This window comes from Hevea brasiliensis, chromosome 18 (assembly GCF_030052815.1).
Source record: "Hevea brasiliensis isolate MT/VB/25A 57/8 chromosome 18, ASM3005281v1, whole genome shotgun sequence".
NCBI classification, from domain to species: domain Eukaryota; kingdom Viridiplantae; phylum Streptophyta; class Magnoliopsida; order Malpighiales; family Euphorbiaceae; genus Hevea; species Hevea brasiliensis.
The window spans coordinates 51,189,658-51,209,253 of record NC_079510.1 but is presented as its reverse complement, the minus strand read 5'-3'; the positions used below and the strand labels follow the sequence as shown (position 1 = coordinate 51,209,253).

Sequence of the window (19,596 nt, the reverse complement as noted above, 5' to 3'; positions counted from 1 at the left end):
CCTCTACACAATCACTGTAGCTTCTTTTATTCAACAATATCTTTTCCTGTTTTCAATAAACACTGTAATAGAGTCCAATCCATTAGCAACTTATGTAGTCTCTGGCATGAGAGACTTGGTCAAGTATCCAATTCTACATTAATGAAAATCCCAGATATTGGAATTACCCATGTTGATTCTTCCCTTTGTGAGATATGCCTTCTTTCAAAACAGCATCGGTTGCCCTTTCCTACTAGCATTATCTCTACCAAGCTCATAGTTGAATTAATTCATATTGACTTATGGGGACCATATCATGTCTCTATATTACAGGAGCTTAATACATCCTCACCATTGTTGATGATTATAGCCGAGGAACATGGACCTATCTCATGAAACATAAAACTCAAACCACCTCATAACTTAGCATGTTTTTTTAACGAATCAGTACCCAATTTCAGAAACAAATTAAGATCATTCGCATAAACAATGGATCTGAATTTATCAATAGCTCATGTCAATCTTTGTTTCACAATCTTGGCATTCTCCACCAAAAGACATGCCAATACACCCCCCCCCCCCCCCCCTAACAAAATGGAGTTGTCGAGCACAAACACAAATCTTTGCTAAAAATTGCTCAAGCTCTCCTATTCCAATCACATTTACCCAAAACCTTTTGGGGAGAAGCCATACTTACCGCTACCTACCTCATAAATTGCATACCAATAGTTGTTTTAAAATGGAAGACTCATTTTGAAATTCTTCCCCACAAAACCCCGGATTACCATCACCTTCGAACCTTTGGATGCGTCTGTTTCGTTACAAATACCTAACCGCATAAGAATAAATTTGAGCCCTGAGCCTTGAAGTGCCTGTTTCTAGGTTACGCTCTAGGACAAAAAGCCTATAAAGTTTATGACCTCGCTTCTCGCAAAATATTCATCTTTAGAGATGTTTTTTCCACGAGTCCATTTTCAATACAAAAATTAGTCCTCACCTAATTCCTCCCACATGCCTTCTATCCCTCTCCTACTTATTCTTGTCACTGACCAAGATACACCTATTCCTAATCCCATACAACCCTCACTATCCTATATTGACACTTGTCTCAGTCCTCAACGTGACACATCATACACCCACACTAGGATAACTGGCACCTCTCCCAGTCCTCAACATGACACCTCACCCACCAAACACCCTTACCTTCACCCCTCCCCATAGCACCTGCTCTTCGGCGAAGCTTAGGTCAATCATCCAAACCTATTTGGCTGAGTGGTTCTGTTACCACAATTACACAAGACATTACTTTACCAATACGTACTTCCTCCATTAATCTAAGTCCTTCAAGTACTTCTTCCCTTACAATCACTTGATTTTTACTCCTTCATTTAGCTCCTCTTATTTACATTTTTTTGCCAATGTATCAATTGTCAAAGAGCCAAATTCTTATCATCAAGGTAAGGTAGATAACAGATGGGTGCAAGCCATGCAACAGGAATTGCAAGCTCTAGAACAGAATTATACATAGCAGTTGTCCTCTCTTCCTCCAAGAAAAAAGCCCATTGCCTCTAAATGCGTATATCGTATTAAATACAATCAAGATGACACCATTGACAGATTCAAAGCTAGGCTTATTTCCAAAGGCTATAATTAAGTTGCAAAAATTGACTATGTTGATAGCTTCTCACCTGTTGAAAAAGTTGTTACTTTCCAAATGTTTCTCACAATAGCTTCCGCTAACCAATGGCCTATCCATCAAATCAACATCAACAACGCCTATCTTTACAGCTTCATTGATGAAGATTTGTATATGACTCCACCAGAAGGTTACACAAAAGCAAATAATGGTGCAGCTGCAAGCTTATCAAATCACTTTATAGCTTAAAACAAGCTGGACAGCAATGGAATAAACAATTCACCTTAGGAGTTAAAGATTTTATGTTCACCCAATCCTCATTTGATCATTGCCTATTTACCAAGTCCATTGCTAATGATTTTCAAGCTTTACTCGTCTATGTTGATGACGTTTTTCTCACTGTCACTATTAAATCCTCTATCATTGCAATAAAGAAATTCCTTGATTCTGAGTTTTCTATTATGGACCTTGGATATGCTTGATACTTCTTGGGCATTGAGCTTGCTAGATCTCTAGATGGGCTCTTCTTGAATTAGGAAAAATACATTTTGATCATGGTCCAAGATATGGGCCTTTCAAATGCTAAATTAGCCTTCTTCCCATTGCCCAAAGGTCTCCGTCTTGATGACACTTCTACTGATCCTTTACCAGACCTAGAAAGCTATTGCCGCATTATTGGTAAGCTTCTTTATCTCAACATGACAAGGCCTGACATCACATTCCCAGCTCAATAATTAAGCCAACACTTTCAGCAACCTCACCAACTGCATTGGCAAGCTTTTGTTCATTTGATGAAATATTTGAAGGGTTGTTCATCCAAAGGCATCTTCTTCCCCACTTCTAATTCATTTCAATTGACCGCATATTGCAATGTCGATTGAGCGGCTTGCTGAACCAGCAGAAGATCAATAATAGAATTTTTTATTTTCTTAGGTGCATCTCTAATCTTCTGTAAGTCAAAAAAACAAAGTACTGTAAGTTGTTCCTCCGTCGAGGCTAAATATTGAAGTATGGCCAGCAACTCCTGTGAGTTAAAATGGATTTCTTATCTTCATCAAGACTTTGGCATTAAACTGCAAACTCCCATTCCCTTATACTGTGGCAACCAAGCTGCCATTCATATCAGCACCAATCCCACCTTTCGTGAATGTACAAAGCATATCGACATTGATTGTCATGTTATCAGGGATCATATCAATTATGGTTTTCTTCATATAGTTCATTAGTCCTCTCAACTTTAGCTTGCATATGTGTTTACCAAACTCTTACTTGCTATTGCCTTCAATTTCATGTTATCCAAGCTAGCACTAGTTGAAATTCACTAGTTGGGGTGGGTGGGGCGTGTGGGGGCGGGGTGGGGCGCTCAACTCACATGTAGTACAACTCCTTTAGCTAATAACACCACAATAGATGTAGTGTTCTCTCAAATTAGTTATACAGCTGGCAAGTTTATTATAGGAATTAAGTTTGTTATAGGAATATCATTTCTCATTCTTTGGTAGCGTAATAGTAGGATTCTAGAAACATTCTTTTGTATATAAATAGCTATGTATTACCAAGCTTACATATATGAAGAAATACAATTTCCCCATTTCAGTTTTTTGCTTCCTTCGTAGCAGGAGTGGCTAACCAGAAGGCCACTGACCTCATTGCTTTATTGTTTTATAGACTTGCATGGCACTTAGACTAATTTTCAAAGGCTCACAGCAGCATCATTATCAAATAATGATAATCAATGATTGATGTGCACTATAATGGAATTGGGAATACCTAAAATTAATTAAGGCCAGGTATCTTTATTTGGAAATTTGCTTTTCTGTACAATTATACCAATTAATCTTCTTTTTCCTTTATGTGGCCAACTCTAATTCATCAAGGAAACCCAAAGGCTAAATAATCAAGCCACAAAATTAAATTTATATAGCATTATTTTGTAGTAAACCATATTTCCTATCCACAAATTAAATTAATTAATATCATATTGTAAATGAAATGATTATCAAAGCAATGTCGTCCACATTTTATTTTTATCAAAATATATAAATATATTAGCTTTACAGTCAAATGATATTATGAATTAAAAAAAAAAAAATCTCACTGGTAATTCATCCCAACCAGTATTTCACTTGTTTAACAAATTAAAGGGCACCTCATTTTTGAGACATGGTGTTAGTTTGGTGGCCACAATGATGTCTGAATTAATATAAATGAGCAAAATAAAGAATGCAATTATGAAAATTGGTAAGTCATTTATACATTAACATTGCCTTGTCACAGGGAGCAGGGTGATGATCAGTTTGGTTTGAATCCCTGTTCATTTGTACTTTGTACGGAAAAATTATTTATATTTATTATAAATATATAAATTTCATTTATATATATATATATTCTCATCTTATATGTTATTTAAATGTAAAAAAATTAATTAAAAAAAAATTCAGTTTTATTTTAAAATTAAACATTTCAATTCAATTTAAATTACGAATTGAAAGCAAGTCTAGCTAGCTGTCTCCATGTAATTTCTTTTCGTGTTTACGCGTTCCGGAAATTTTAGTTCTTGCCGTTGTGATAATTAATTGAGGTAGTTTCTCATTATGTTAGAAATTTTGAATGGGGCATGCAATGACACACCGACCTTGTTCATCATCCAGAATTTAATTATTTGGTCTCTTTGTTCCCATTAAGAGTTTTAGTAAAAGCATTAAGTTTTAGATTTTGCTTTTACAAAGTTAAAAATTATTATCCAAAATTCATTAGTGAATAGTAATTTATTAAATTTAAAATTTTTTATTCTATAATTTTTTTTATATAATATTATAATCAACTTTAATACTATTAATTAAAATTTATGAGTATTAAATTTAAAATTTTATACATATATTAAATATTCAATAAATATGAGCATTAATTCATATAACTTGAATGATAGATCGCTTTCACACAATTAAAATCTTCAATTTTTTAGTCTGCTCAGCTAAGATTATTAATTACTACAGAGGTGAAATTACTGCATGTGGGCAGCTAAAGGTAAGATATCGCACGTGTCCTAATTTTTATAAATGAAATTAAAAATTAAATTTGAATAAATTCAATTTAAAAAAAAAAAAAGTTAATATTGTCATCAACTAAATTAAATTTATTTTACTATTTTAATTTTCCACCAACAATTGAATAAGAATTGTATATATGAAACAGAATAATTAAAGTTAAAATACCCACAATAACGGATATAAAATTTTTAATTTATAGTCAATTTGTGTGTATATATATAAATATAACATAATAATATTGAAAAATCAATAAATTGATATAATTTTTAATTTCAAAGAGTAAATATTGCACCTTTTTTCTAATACAAAAAGTTTATAGTGATGAAATCACGTTAAGTTGAGTGAGGTCAATTGACTTACTCAATTCTATAAAAAATTGTAAAAAATATATATATAATATATAAAAGATATTTTTAATCATTTGTAATAAATTGATTTCAATAAAATTAATAAAAAATATAAATTGGGATCAGTTTTGTATTGTATATAAAAAGATTTCAAATTTAGATATTTTGAACTATAATTCATTTACAAAAATTTATTTTTAATTTTTTAAATGATATGTAAATATTTGGGAGATGCATAAAAATATTTTATATTTAAAATTTATTAAATAGTATAGATAAAGATATATAGAACTGCTCTTAATGTGTAATCATCATTTTAATATTTTGATGTATTAAAATAATTGTAAAATATCTTGATTATTAAATTTATTTTTTGATATCAATTTTTTTATTTAAAATTAATTAATTTATCTCAAATTTTAATTGTGATTAAAATTTAATAGTATAAATTTTTTTTTATAGAAGTTTATTATTAATATTATTATTTCTTTTGTTTCTTCTAATTATACTTTCAAAAATATATTATTAATATTATAATTTATTTTGTTTCTTCTAATTATACTTTTAAAAATGTTTTCATAATTATAATGTTATAAAATTTAAACATCGACAAAAAAAAGCCCATCTTCCTAATATAAACTGAAATTATTTACAATGACACTGACAGGTGATGATAACACTAATAATTAAACCAATAATATGTGTTGTTTTATGAAACGAATCATAATTATGATGAAATTTTTTTAAAAAATTATTTATAATAATATTTTTATATTAAGAATGATTATAAATTTAAAATTATAATGAAAATTTTTTATTTTATGAAATTATATTTTTTTATTATATTATTTCATATTATAATTTTTGAATGCATTATATTTTTTTCTCTTACTAGATATTTTTTTTTAATTGCACATTTCATTGCATTAAAACCCAAAAAGGCAAATTATATTTAACAAGGCTTGGCCTACAACACAACCCGTACCCAATGTACAAGCCCCACAACACAAGCTCAATTCTTGACAGCAAACTTAGTTGAACCATAGGTAGTAACCCAGAAAAACTCTCACAGTACTGTTGTCCACCAGAACCGAGCAAGAGTGACCCACTGGAATCAAATCAGGAGAACCATCCTCCAAAAACTAGCAGCCATAGCTAATCTAGTCAAAGCTAGGAAGAAGATACACCACAACCAAAGCAAAGAGAGATCAACTCTTCAAGATAAATTCACAGGGCTCACCACTGTCGCTCTAAGAGAAAGAAAGGCAAGGCCATGACATCGCAGTCTCCTATAGCCATGGGACACCGACTACCTCATGTAAATGCCGGATCTACAGATTACCAACCTTTCGACAATTTCTCCAAAGCAACAAGCCAAACACTGGATAGGGGAAAAGAAATCAAGGAAGCGGGAACCAAACAACAAATCAAACCACCTTTTCCTCATAGCATATCCTCTTTCAAACCATCTTTACCAGTTAGAACCCAGATTTGCAAAACAAAACGCAAAACAAAATCACACAAACCAGAGGAGATGATGCTCGATTTATCCGAAAGGCTTGTCTGCTTCAAGAACTATCACATAATGAGTCAATATGGATATATTGCATGTTGGTTTGACATGTATAGATCGCATTCGAAAAGATTAATTGCAATTTAAGATAGCAATTATTCATAATCTCAAAATGCCTCCCAAACTTAATTCCAAGTGACATCCTCAACTTCATTTCTTGATGAAAGTGGCTTGCCACTTGATTACGCAACATTGTTAATTAATTAATTAATTAATACCCATCAGCGACATAACACTTGCTAGAAACGCCCAAATTGTAACTTAAATTAAAAATTTTATAATTTTAATAACACTAAATAAGAAATATATAAAGAAAATTAAAAAAAAAATTCAAAGAAGAAGAATCCCAATAAGAAGAATCTTTAAAAAATTAATTTGAATTAATAATAATAATAACAATAAAGAAGCAAAATTAAATATTTTAAATATTATGCTTTTATGCTCTAATATCAGTTTATCAGTACTTAAGTCCATTTTTTAAAGAATAAAAATAAATAAATTATGAGTTTTTAGAAAAATTATTAAATATACTTGAAATAATGCCTTTTCACTCTTATAAATATAAGTTTTATCTCGAATGATTTATGAAAAATTTATATATATATACATGAGAACGCACTATAATCTTGTATACATGGTGTAACCGGTAAGCTCTCAAGTTTTGAAGCCTGCGTTTGTAACACCTAAAACCACCACCACCGATACGGCTATAAATCACTTAAACGGGGCAAGATGGGCCTAAACTAATTAGGTCAATTGCGCAAGAGAAGTCCAAAACATATAAACCCATTGCCCAGACCCTGTAACTTGAAGGGAAATCTAATAATCACATTCACGATACACTAAGTTTGAGATGACTCCAATACCATTGAGCTAAACTTATTGGTTTATGATGCTGCTTTTCATTGCCCATTAGCTGAATAATTGCCTTGTTCACAGAAATGATTTATAGCTTTTTGTGATGAAATTATCCAAAGTCCTAAAGCATATATTAACATAAGAAATCAGTGTTACAAGAAAATCTAAGCAAATATCAATGTTGATTTTTCAATCCCATTAGTACAAAGGCAACAAATGCAGGAAAAGCTACTTGTAAAATATTTACATGACAGTGGTTTCCATTTGCTATAGGAATTCTTGTAGGAAGCGAGCACTCCTCTCCATTAAACAAGATCTTTGAAGGAAATCCATCTCCTTTAACTATGTTGATCCTACGGTTAAACTTCTTTGTAAAAGAAATGACAGTTTGTTGCTTTCCAGGAACCCTGGGATCACTATTTGGATTCGTTCCATTTGTTTCTCCCATCAAGTAATTCAACCCTATTAAGCCTTGTAAGAAGATTGTGTTGTTGTGGTTTCGAAGAAGAGTTCCGTTGAAGGAGTAGGCTTTTTCGTAACCACTAGAAGTTTTCTTCAGTTGAATCGCGGTGAACCAATTCTCGAAATTAATTTTTTGCCAGTTGAATAGAGTGATTCTTGCTGACCATCCAGTCTTGTAGTCTGTATTGATGTGCCAATTTATGCTTACCCCACAATTGTCAGCGCAAGGCAAGGGCTTGGGTATGCGAAAATGCTTTAGTTTCGCCCAAGCTATGGCCTTCGTTGACCTGTTTGCAAAGGGCACTAGAAGTGCTTCTGATGGTAGAAGCATTGATGGAGCATTTTCTTTGCAATTTGATGTGTCCTCACAACCACAAGCACATGTATTACAGGGTATAACAGATTCATTGTAGTAAGCAGAGAAGGAAACACAGCACCTTGAAGTCCCTGCTTTTCGCTTTGTGATGTTACAAACTATTTGCCAAGTTGCAATTGCAAGAGTAGAAAACTGAAGCCCACCAGGGTCAGGAAATTCTGTTGGACTAACTCTAATTGGAGCTGCACATTTATACTCAGGATTTAGAACCCCAACGATTTTCCATTTCTGAGGAGGATAAAGAGCTGTTCGATTCATATCCGGTGGCAATTTATACACTTGCAATTGAAAGGCTGATTTTGATTGGCTTGGATCCATGATTTTTGGCAAAATTGTACCATTCCTGCAGCAGTTTGGTATCTTTCCTATCTTTGTATCATTTGCTCTCTCTCGTGGCAAGTCACTGATGATTGGCTTCTTCTGACAATTCATGACAGTGGAGAAATCCAATTGCTGGTAGTATTGTCCTGCTGCTCCATAAATGCAATCCGTGTAGTCTACTAGACGGGTATAAGCTCCTTTCATTGAGTATATGAATTCCCCTCTCATCCACTCCCAAGTCAAGTTCCAGTGATCAAGACGTCCTAAAGGACTATTATTCTCCATTGTCACCAGGGCAATATAACTACTTTCATAAGCTTGAGTAATATCATATGTAATCGAAAGATCTCCTTCCTGTCGCGGTAAGAACTTCGTTTTGACAACTTTTGGTTTGTACTTTTTATCCTTGACGCAGCAGACCCACATTGCTGTCTCTACAGATTAAAATGCCAGAAAAATATGATATCGTTGAACCAACAAAAGAAAGAAAGAAAAAGTGGGTGATTAAGTACTCACTGTGTGTCGTCAATCCTGGGCATTTGTATCCAGGATTTGTAAGTCTTATTGTTTTAGGCATCGGTATCCTAGGGGGTTTCACACCAAATTGAGTGCCAGTCAATTTAATTTGCACCTGAATTTGGTCAAGATCTCCAGCTGTGTCTATAGCTGTTTTCAAAACTGATGTTGAGGATCCTGAGAGATAAGTCCCATTGCTGGCATCTGAAGGGAAATCCTCACTGCCCATCAGAACTGCTCCGTCTGCACCAACTAAAATCTCACCATGTTGAAACCCAATAAATATTTCCCATGCTTCAAGTTCAACTGTGCCTGTATTCAATATTGTTGCAGTGGCTTTGAAGGCCCATCCTTGCGCCGATGCATTCTTGAGATGGGGATATTCTTTCGTCCTTGAAAGGAATTGATAAGACAAGAAAATCCCATTGCATTTTTCTACTGCTGGGGGTGGGGCAGATGGCGTTGCCTGGTTATCATAATCTTGGGCTAAAATCAAACGATTTGTTAAACAAAACAAATGTAACAGAAGAACAAGGTGTACCCATGGAAATTTCATGCCTGTCTTTGTAATTTTTAGCAGAAAACAACGAGATGAAACTCAAAGATGGATCATGGGTTCTGCAGGGAAAAGATTGAGGAGTAAAATAATCAACTACTTGAGGTAATCAAGAAGGAACAATGGTGAAAAACAGTAAGATTGTTGAACAGTTTTTGGACAATTGAAAAATGTCCTGATAGACGCTAGAGAGACAGAGAGGAGATGCACTTTGATTGAGAAAAATGAGCAAAGAAGAAAAGCTGAATAGAGACTTGGAATTGGAGTGACAAAATTGGTGGAGAATAAGTCAGCTAGAACCTCCTCCTCTAAATGACCGATGTAATTGGCGGGGCAGAGGGACATTAACGGTCATTTGAATTTTTGTAATTCTGGTACAAAGCAGAATAACAACAATGCCCTTACTTGACAGTTTCCTTTCATTTGCTCTGCAGCCTGTAAGATTTTTGTGGGAAACTAACCTTGAATATTTTTTTTTTATTATATTTCCCAATCTTACTTCAAAATAATTTTTTAAAAAAAATGCAACAGTGAACCAAAGGAAATCTTCATATTATTTCCTCAGGAGATTTAATGCCTAATTAATTATAAGTATTATATAAGAACTGCAATTTCTTGCACTCTGCAGCCAATTTGAAAGGCTAATCCTGAAATTCTTTTGAATCCAATCATTTAAATTAGCAAAACTTTTCCACTAGTACAATTTACCAATCCCACATTTCTACTTCTGTTGAGTCATAAGGGTAAAACCAACAAATATTTTGCATCTAGCTAGTAGCTACACCAATAATTCATCTTTCTTCATCTTCATATTTGTCTTCCTTGCTTAAAATCTCACCTTCCATCCATAAAATTGACAATTTGCAAAAGTTGTGCTCTTCCTGCTCTCATGACACTGATCCAGAATACAGAAATGGTGAAATTTTTCAATTTTTCATAAGCACAGTGAGAGTTTTCTGTGCTGTTAATTTCCACTAAGTCTTCATATTTCTAGACTTGTAAGTTTGGTGTTGAGTCCAGTTCATGGTATGCAGCCTTGGACTTCATTGCTAGTGAGGCTCTTGAAGTGGTGGATGAGGTTTTGGGAGAGGAACTTCTAGTCTTCTTTTTCCATTTTTGTTTCTTGGGAATACTTGGAAGATCTGACGATAGAATGTTACTGAACGAATTGGACAAGGATTGATTTCCAATAGATTGATCAAAATCTGTGGCAAAAAAAATCAAAACAAGATGAGGAAATTTGCTCAAATCACTAAAACAGAAAGAATTGGCAGCACCCTTAATTTTCTCATCATTGGATGGAATTAAACAGAATGAATATTATCCAAGAATCCTGTTAGAAACAATTGTTAGCACTTAGTGCATAATAATTAAAAAGTTTAGTTTTTAAGAAATTTGAATTTCTAATTAATGTACCGTAAAAAAGTATCCTTCGTTTCTTCTCTATTTTCACTTATTTTCTCAGAAAACAAACATTGAAGTTAGGCCTGAAGATTTCAGGTTGTAATAACTCCCAACCACATGCATGCTCTCCTGCATACCCTTATTTTATAGAAACGGTTGGAGAGGGTTAATTAAGATTATTAAATACAATCTGAATCCATGCATTTATTTTCTTCTCACATATTATATAATAGCAGCTGCAGTGACCATTATTACATAAGAGGATAATAAATAGACAAGATTATCTACCAGCATGGAGAATTAAATCTGAGCAAAAATTGTTCAGAATCAGATTTTTTTTTTTTTTAAGGGAATTGAGAATCACAACTTGCAGAGGCAGATTTAGATGTCTCTGAGCAGTTGAGGATTCTTTGTAAATTTAAATTAAAATTTAAAAAAAAATTAAAGAATTAAAAATATATGAAATAATATTTAATTAAGGCCATTCTTGTCACGAACTCAAATCACTGATTTGATTCAGGACAAGCCTGTGGGGGGAAAGTGGAAATTCTACCAGCTAGGAAAATTCTATGCATGGTCCACCAAATTTTGGTGTTTTTAGGTAGTGCCAGAAAACGTTGATTCGCCATGTTACATAAGTAATATCTCGTGACACAAGAGCCAAACTCTGTCTGTTTTGAGACAAAGAATCTCATAAACTTTTGCTAAACAATACAAAATTACAAGTTTGGCTCCAATAAATTAAAAGAAAGACATCAATGCACGTTTCCCCAGCAATGGGACAAGTGAAAAAAAAACATTATTATTATTGTCTGATTGTGCAATACATGGCAATTGATTTTCAGGAATAAAATCTATTTATAATTCTAAGTTCAATCAATCTCTTCCACATTTATTTGTGCATTATTCATGACCTATACAAAATTCGAGATTAGCATAAAAAATTGCTAGTCGATGTAATTTATGTATTTAAACATTGATTCACGTGAATTTCACGTATATTTTGAGACTTACGTGAATCAATAATTTATATATATCGATCGAATTATTCGTAATTGACCTAATATTTTTCAATTTAAATTAGATTTGAGTATTCCATTATATATTTTTCTACTTGTGTATATGAAAAATAATAATAATAAGGACAACAATAATACCATGAGAGGCCCATGAAGAGAAAGCAAGAGAATTAGGATCTCTTGCATTGCCGAGTGTTGTTGTTGCGAAATCAGGAGGTGTTTTGAACTCATTCATCTGCAGTGCCCAACAACAATCACAAAAATTTATTGCAAGAACATGTAAATTGATCAGTAGAAAATTCAGTAGACTATCTATGAACATACCCAACTGGGTGCAGTGCCAGAAGGGCCATCCCAACCTATGTGTGCCACATGCTTGACGTCTGTTGGGTACCCAATTTCCATCTCTCTTTCCTTCACCACTGCTAATGAACAAAAATCCAATTTCCCATATCTTAGCTATGTAACTAATTTTCTTTGTTTTTGAAATATATATATATATATATATATATATATATATATATATATATATATATATATGCATAAAGAAAAAAGGCTTACCAAAGATTTGGGTTATGTACTTGAAGCCCTTATAGATCCCTTTGATCTTGGTGGCCATGGTGGAAACAAATGACACAGAAGAGGAGGAAAATCCAAAAGTACGTGCACAGATGGTTGTTTTGCCTGCCATAAAGCAAAATGTACTTAGATATATATGTGTGATTGTGTAATCCACTGCACTTTTACAGCACAAGAAGTTAAAAACAAACGCAAAAAGACAAAAAATTATCAGAGAAGATACTAAATGCATGTGATCTAGAAATTATTTCCCGTGAATGCAGATTGGAATCAATCCTTGGAAAAAAAAAAAAAAAAAAAAACAGTTAAGTGAATACCTCTAGGGAATGGCTGTGATGGAGCAAAGAAATGGGAGATTTGAGAGAGAAACAATAGCTTTTCTCTCTTCTTCAGGCAACTTTGCAATGCTCTATTCTCTATGTTTCTTCTATTATTCTTGATGAATGCACGAACATAAAAATTTTCTACCTGTGATTGAAATGACTAGCTTATTGATTTGCACTAACAGAAAAAAGAGAACCCATTAAGGTAAACCAAAAAACCTGCCAATATACTGATGAGAAGAGAAGGATCTAAAGAAGAGATGAAAGAAGGTGGGGAGCCATGAAAGAGAAAACATGCCAAAGAGGGTTTTGAAAAACAAAAACAGAAAATGGCAAGTTGAGAATAAAAATTAGGTGTTAGGTTTCTTGGTTGGTTAAGAGGTGCAGTAGGCCCTGACCTCAGTTCCTTTGATGTCTTAACAAAGCCTCTTCTCTTTAAAAAAATGGCAAGACTTTTCTTAAAATGTGGGAGAATTTTCAGGAGGGAGAGGCAAGAAATTAAGAATCAAGAGTCATGCTTTGTGCAGTGTGTGACAGTAAATAGAGTAACTATATATGCCTGGTAAGTTGGCTTCTTCCTTCTTGGACTTAACTGTGTTTGGCTATCCAACCAAGCCACTTCTCATTAATCATGATTTAAACCATCTCAACAAACTATTCCCTAGCATTAAGCCAGAATTCCTACACTTGAATGTTTATTCTGTAGTATAAAAAAAAATTAAAAACTAAAAATTCTTTCATTTTTAATACTTTTTTACATATAAAATTCATAATTGTGTATTTAATAATATAAGAAATTTCCACTTATAAACATCAATAATCCCTTTTCTTTAAAAAAAAAAAAAATTAAAAGCTACTAAAAAAAATCTTTTAACAAACTCAAATGAATACACCCAACTACTCCATTTAACATATAATTTAGTCAAATTTTTTAAATATATTTGGCTTCCATTAAAACTTAAAATCAAGACTTTAATTCTGCAAATAATTTTAACATTACTAAATTTTATTAATAATTTAATTACAATTTTACTACAGAAATAAATAATCACCAACTATTTAAAAATACAAAATTAACAGTATTTAATAAAATTTTAACTGCAATTGTTATTTTTTTTTTTGTTTTTTGAAAATAATTAATTTTTTTTACTCTACTAAATACAATTGGGTAAGAAGCAATATTAATTTTCTGAACTCTGGATACCTGATTGATATTGGATTTAGAGGGTCTAAATTAATTTTTTGAATAAAAGTATTATTTTAAATATTATTAAAAAGAATTATTTTATTATTTTAATATCTTATAATTATTATAATTAAAATTTATTAAATTTATTTTAAAATTATTTTTAATATTTTTTAATTAATATATTTTAAAAAATAACTTTTTTAATAATAATTTTAACAACCACATCAAATAAATTATTAATTTCCTAAGTCAAACACCAGACGATAAATCATCCAATTTTTTTCATAAATTTCTGACAGTTTTATAGTTGTTATTCTTTCGTGGCGGCCAGATGGATATAGTAATCACATCATCTAATTAATAATTTACTTTTAAAAAAAAATATTAATAAGTCGATAAAAATTGAAGCCTTCCTTATCATTCGAGTTCCATTTTTTTAAAAAATATTTTAAAATTATTTATTCAAAATATATCATATCAAACTTTAAAATTGCTTTAAAAATTTTCAATAAATAAAAATTTATTTAAGAATATTTTAATTATAAGTTTAAAAAAAATATTTGAATCTGATTTGATACTCTCATTAAAGTTATTATTATTATTATTATTATTATTATTATTATTATCTGGCAAATATCTCACAGAGGCTTTAGGTGGTGTTGATAACGTATACCGAGTATGGTGGATGGTTGAAGCCACGTTCATGGTAGTTGTTTCTTACAAGGAAACATAATCTTAAAAATCAAGTTAACATATACTGTGGAGTATATAAAGGTATGGATTGGTCACACCTTCAACATCTTTTGCTTAAATTTATTGTTAATGAAGATCTTCACTTTCTATTATATATATATATATATATATATATATATATATATATATATATATATATATTCTGTTATTAGGCCTGCTTTGATATTCTTTTTGGATGTAAAGCATGTACATATGATTGTGAATTGCACAATGAAGTTGGAAATAATCCCTTTTTTTTTTTCTAAATAAGAATTTTTATTAAAAATTCAAAAAAACACTTGACATATAAAGGCATATATTACACCAAGATCAGCAGATTTTGTAAATACATATATAATTTAAGACTCAAAATACTAAGGAAAAAAAATTGACACAACGTCATAAAAAAAGAATAGAATAAATAGAATTTAGAAGCTTGAACCAAAACATATGAATAACTTATAATATAAAATCACCCAAAGAATGAACTGATATATTAATTTATCGCCAAATCTAAAATCCAAATGAAAGTTGAATCAAACCCTTATAATAAAGGTGTCTACAATCAGATATAATATACCCAAATACTTAATTTCATTTTGCTGAAGAGAGTATTGCCCACCCAGTACACAGAACAATCTGAGTAGCAGCACATTGCTTGAAAGTAGTTTTTAACTAGTTATTTTAAAAGTAAACAGTGAAACCAAACCACAACTCTTTTATTCAAACAAAAAGCAGAAAAACAACACAAGAGCCTAGTCCATTTTTCACAGCCCTTCTATATAATCAACTCCAGTAGATTTCAACCATTTCCCTCCTTGAATCAGCTCTGCAACTGTGAATTTCTTGGCCTCAGTAGCACTAGTAATGACATGGTAACCTGGCCATTTTACTCTCTCACTAGTACCAGCACCTGGTCCCTTGTTCATATATTCGCCATAATACAATGTCTTCAGTGCAAAATCTCCATCCCAAGGTGACCACCCTGAAGGATCAATATGGTCACCGATTTTGGACTGCATCACTACGGTCCTCGAATACTTCTTCCATGGACGACCCAAATATGATTGGACGGTGTCCTTAACGGGCTCAAGATCGGAGCTTGCTTTTATGTTACATTTTTGGATTGAAGTGCCTGTGTTTTGGTTTGGATCAGTTCGGCCTTGGGCTGTTACCATGTTTTTTTGTCCACTCATGGGCTTTCGGGCAACTATTTTGCATTTTTGGAACACAACACCTGCGTTCCCGAATATGAAGTCCACTGTGCCTGAGATGAAGCAATCTCTGTAGAATTGACGGTTGCTGTGGGTATAAAGAGTGTCTTGGTAAGCATCAATACGACAGCGATTTATGACTGACTGATCAGCGTTGACTCGGAGTGCCACCGCTTGATGCTTCTGCGGCCCCGCGGTGTTTACGAACCGGATATCTTGGGCTATGAATCCATCACCATCAGCAGCTGCACCCACAGATTTAAAGCATGCCTTGTTTAATTAGTAATATCAAATTCGAACTTATTCAAAGCTAAATTAATAATAAAAGTAAAAGCATTATCATATAGAAACTAAAACACCGTGGGCCAGCATGAGCCTGCAAAGGACCACAAAAGGCCCAAAACATCCCATTGGAAGGCACAAAAAAAGAAGAAAATCTTTACCTACGGTTGCAGATTTGAAAGTTGTTGATCCATCAACAACATTCAAGCTACCCGTTATGATGGTTGAATCCATGCCATCACCAACAAGCATCACATTCTTCTTAGTCTTTCCTATTTCAACATTCTCTTTGTATTTCCCCTTCTTCACATAAATAACATATCTGCTCTTTCCATTATCTGGGGCAGAAGCCACAGCTTCTTTGACAGTCTTGTAGTTACCACTCCCATCTTTGGCTACTATAACATTGGCATGGATTTCCCCAGGCGAAGCTTGCAAGAGTTTTCGATCCCTAATCGTTACCCATGACGGAAACTCTCCGTTCAATGGCCAAAGTAGACCATCTTTCGCCGGTGAAATTTCGACCAGGATGGCTAGAGAGGCTCTTGCTCCTGCTGTCAAGTCCTTGAGCCCTGGCTCCATTGCTAACCTGGCTGGACCCTGGTTTAGCCCATCCATACACGTAACATGGTTAGAGAGCACACTACTGAGCCATGTATGAGCATTTGCATGGGAAATGGGGGTAACATTTTCAAGAGCCACTATAGAGTCTTCAATTCTATCTATAGATAGCTCCATCACCTTCACACAATCAACTAGAGCCGCTTGATTTACAGGATCATTGTTCCGGTGGCTAAAACGGTTCGCCTCTTGGATGATATTTTGAATGTGAGATGTGGATTTCTTTAGCAAGTGTTGGAGTACATGGACATGGTTCAGTTTCGCGGTGGTGCTTGAGGCTATTTCTGAGACGATCGCTAGGCATGATGGCTCGTCATGGGCATGGACACATATGTTTTGAAGTGGAGGATTGAAGAGGCCAAATTTGTTAAAATTGAAGGTAACTATTGTAGCTGAGCATAAGAAGACAGCTGCTAAGGAGAGAAGTAGACAGAGAGCTTTGCGGTGAGAGGCTTTGTGGGGAGGTAGCAGAGGCTGGATACTTGCTTCCATGGTGGTAGTGTGCTATGCTTCCTCTAGCTAGCAGGCTTAATGGTGTTTTATAGTCTTTGAATAAACATTAGGAGACCAACTAAACAAGTTGTCTTTTGTTAATCATGACATTAGCCTAAAGTTCATCGATAATGTATTACAGATCAAAAGTTATATATCCATGCCCAAATAAATTAAGGAAACATGCCCGACAAAGCCTTTAGGAATAATTTCATTAAATATTGTAATAAAATATTAATTGTAATTTGAGATCTAAACAATTCTATCAGGATTTTAGTTAAGTACACAAATAATCTTTATGAATTTTTAGATTCCAGTAAAGTATTTAAATGGCTATCGCTATCAATTACCATATAATGGTAACAATGATATCCCACTAGTTAGCCGAGAATAATTACTCACCTGTTATTTCTATAATAAGCATATTTTCACTATTAATCATGATGAATTATCAAAATAAAATTATTATGAATCCAACTTAATTGGCTAGGTTTTGTCTACTATGTGATTTTCTGGCTCTCCACCTGCAAAGCGTGCTATTTCAACAGATAAAAATGATGAACACGAAGAACACCACCACGGTTTGTTTTATCAAATTTGCACTACAATAATCAACCCATATATAATTTTTAAAATTTATTATTGATTTATGAGATTAAAAAAATATATTTAAGTTATTAATTAATTTTCAAATACATTGATAATTACATCAAGGAATTTCGAAATCTATTGACAATTTATGAAAATAAAAATTTTAACATTTAAATTACAAATAAATTTCAAAAAAAAATTTACTTATTTTTTTATTTTTTCTTTTTTTTTTTCATTTTATTCTCTCTATTTTTTTATTTCTCCCCTCAGTTTCTTCTCTTTTCTCTTATTTCTTTTTCTTTATTCTTATTTTCTTCTATTTTCTCTCATTTTCTACCACTTTTCTCTTGCTTTTTTTTTTCACTTGTCTAATCATTTTTTCTGTTCTCTGTCATTTCTTTATATTTTCTCTTTTTCTTCTTTTTTCCATCGTTATCTTCGTTTCTATTTTTTTTTCTTCTCCCTTTTAATTTTTTTTTATATTTTTCATTTTCATTAATATAATTTTTTTTTCATTTTATTTTTTTTAAATGCCACTTTTTTCTATGTATTTACAATTATTAATGATATAATAAAAACATTTTTATAATAATAAAATAATTTGAAAGAATGAAAATTATTAATAAAATTTATTATTTTAATTAAAAATAATTTTTTTAATTGCCGATAAATTTTAAATCTACTGATAAATTTATCGATGGATTTAAATATTTGATAATTATTTAATTTTTTTTAAAAAAATTTTCTCAATTTGTCGGCTGATTCCATTGATAAAAAAATTACAAATGAAATTCACTGTAACTACGTAATTCGTTGATATGTAGTGATGGCAATAAAATGTGTTATAATATATAATTTAAATAAATTTTAAAAATTAAGAATATAGTTTTTTTATTTTTATTTAAAGTGGAAAATGCATAAATATTGTGCTGCTTAATTGAGTGCAATTAAGATATTAAAATAGTTTTAAGGTGAAGCTTTGATCTCAAATGAATAAATCTTTAATTTTTTTTTAAATTAAGAAATTTTAAGTATCATATTAAGTGTGAGGTCTGTATATAAACAAATATAATCCAACGTACGCACGTGTAGTATATTTATTTCAATTTAATTTTATTTATTTATTTTTTAGATGAATGTGTGATCTGCCAATTGAAACAATTAAAAGAACTTTGATAGCTAAAATTGGATTTTGATTATACACGCCTTTCATAGGAAATTTCCTATTTCAATTAATGTTTTTAAGGTTTGAAATTTTGAATTTCTTTTTCCTGTTTTAATTGCAATTTATGATTACTATGAAATAATTTTTTTCAAATATAATTTTTTAAATATTAAAAAATTAATTTTCATTATATAATAATTTTTTTATATATATAATTGCAATACATCAACTTTATATTTAAAAAAGTTTTAATATTTTTATCTATAAAGAATCATGCGACTCATCACTCAGTTTAATGTTGATAATATTAA

General features: G+C 31.8%; 3 protein-coding genes across 6 annotated transcripts; all 3 read right to left on the bottom strand.

Annotated features, from left to right (window-relative positions):
• Nucleotides 1-7,618: 7,618 nt before the first annotated feature.
• On the bottom strand, nt 7,619-9,827 carry LOC110636642 (COBRA-like protein 10). The gene is made up of 2 exons (XM_021786438.2): nt 9,119-9,827; nt 7,619-9,036 (listed from the first exon to the last, which is right to left on the bottom strand). The coding sequence occupies exons 1-2, from the start codon at nt 9,672-9,674 to the stop codon at nt 7,619-7,621; spliced, it is 1,974 nt and encodes a 657-aa protein (XP_021642130.2). The 5' UTR covers nt 9,675-9,827.
• A 500-nt stretch (nt 9,828-10,327) lies between these two features.
• Nucleotides 10,328-13,547, bottom strand: LOC110636600 (CRIB domain-containing protein RIC10). Of its 4 annotated transcripts, none has more exons than XM_021786377.2 (6): nt 13,398-13,547; nt 12,994-13,144; nt 12,659-12,781; nt 12,422-12,522; nt 12,236-12,332; nt 10,328-10,879 (listed from the first exon to the last, which is right to left on the bottom strand). In XM_021786377.2, exons 3-6 carry the CDS (start codon nt 12,714-12,716, stop codon nt 10,665-10,667), a joined length of 471 nt encoding a protein of 156 aa, XP_021642069.1. In that variant the 5' UTR covers nt 12,717-12,781; nt 12,994-13,144; nt 13,398-13,547; the 3' UTR covers nt 10,328-10,664. The 4 variants fall into 4 exon arrangements, with proteins under 4 accessions (XP_021642069.1, XP_057997098.1, XP_021642070.1 ...); XM_058141115.1 differs by having other exon boundaries at nt 13,219-13,541; XM_021786378.2 differs by having other exon boundaries at nt 12,422-12,519; nt 12,994-13,542.
• Nucleotides 13,548-15,387: 1,840 nt separating this feature from the next.
• On the bottom strand, nt 15,388-17,564 carry LOC110636627 (pectinesterase). Its single transcript, XM_058141126.1, has 2 exons — nt 16,578-17,564; nt 15,388-16,379 (listed from the first exon to the last, which is right to left on the bottom strand). Exons 1-2 carry the CDS (start codon nt 17,527-17,529, stop codon nt 15,688-15,690), a joined length of 1,644 nt encoding a protein of 547 aa, XP_057997109.1. The 5' UTR covers nt 17,530-17,564; the 3' UTR covers nt 15,388-15,687.
• Nucleotides 17,565-19,596: the final 2,032 nt, after the last annotated feature.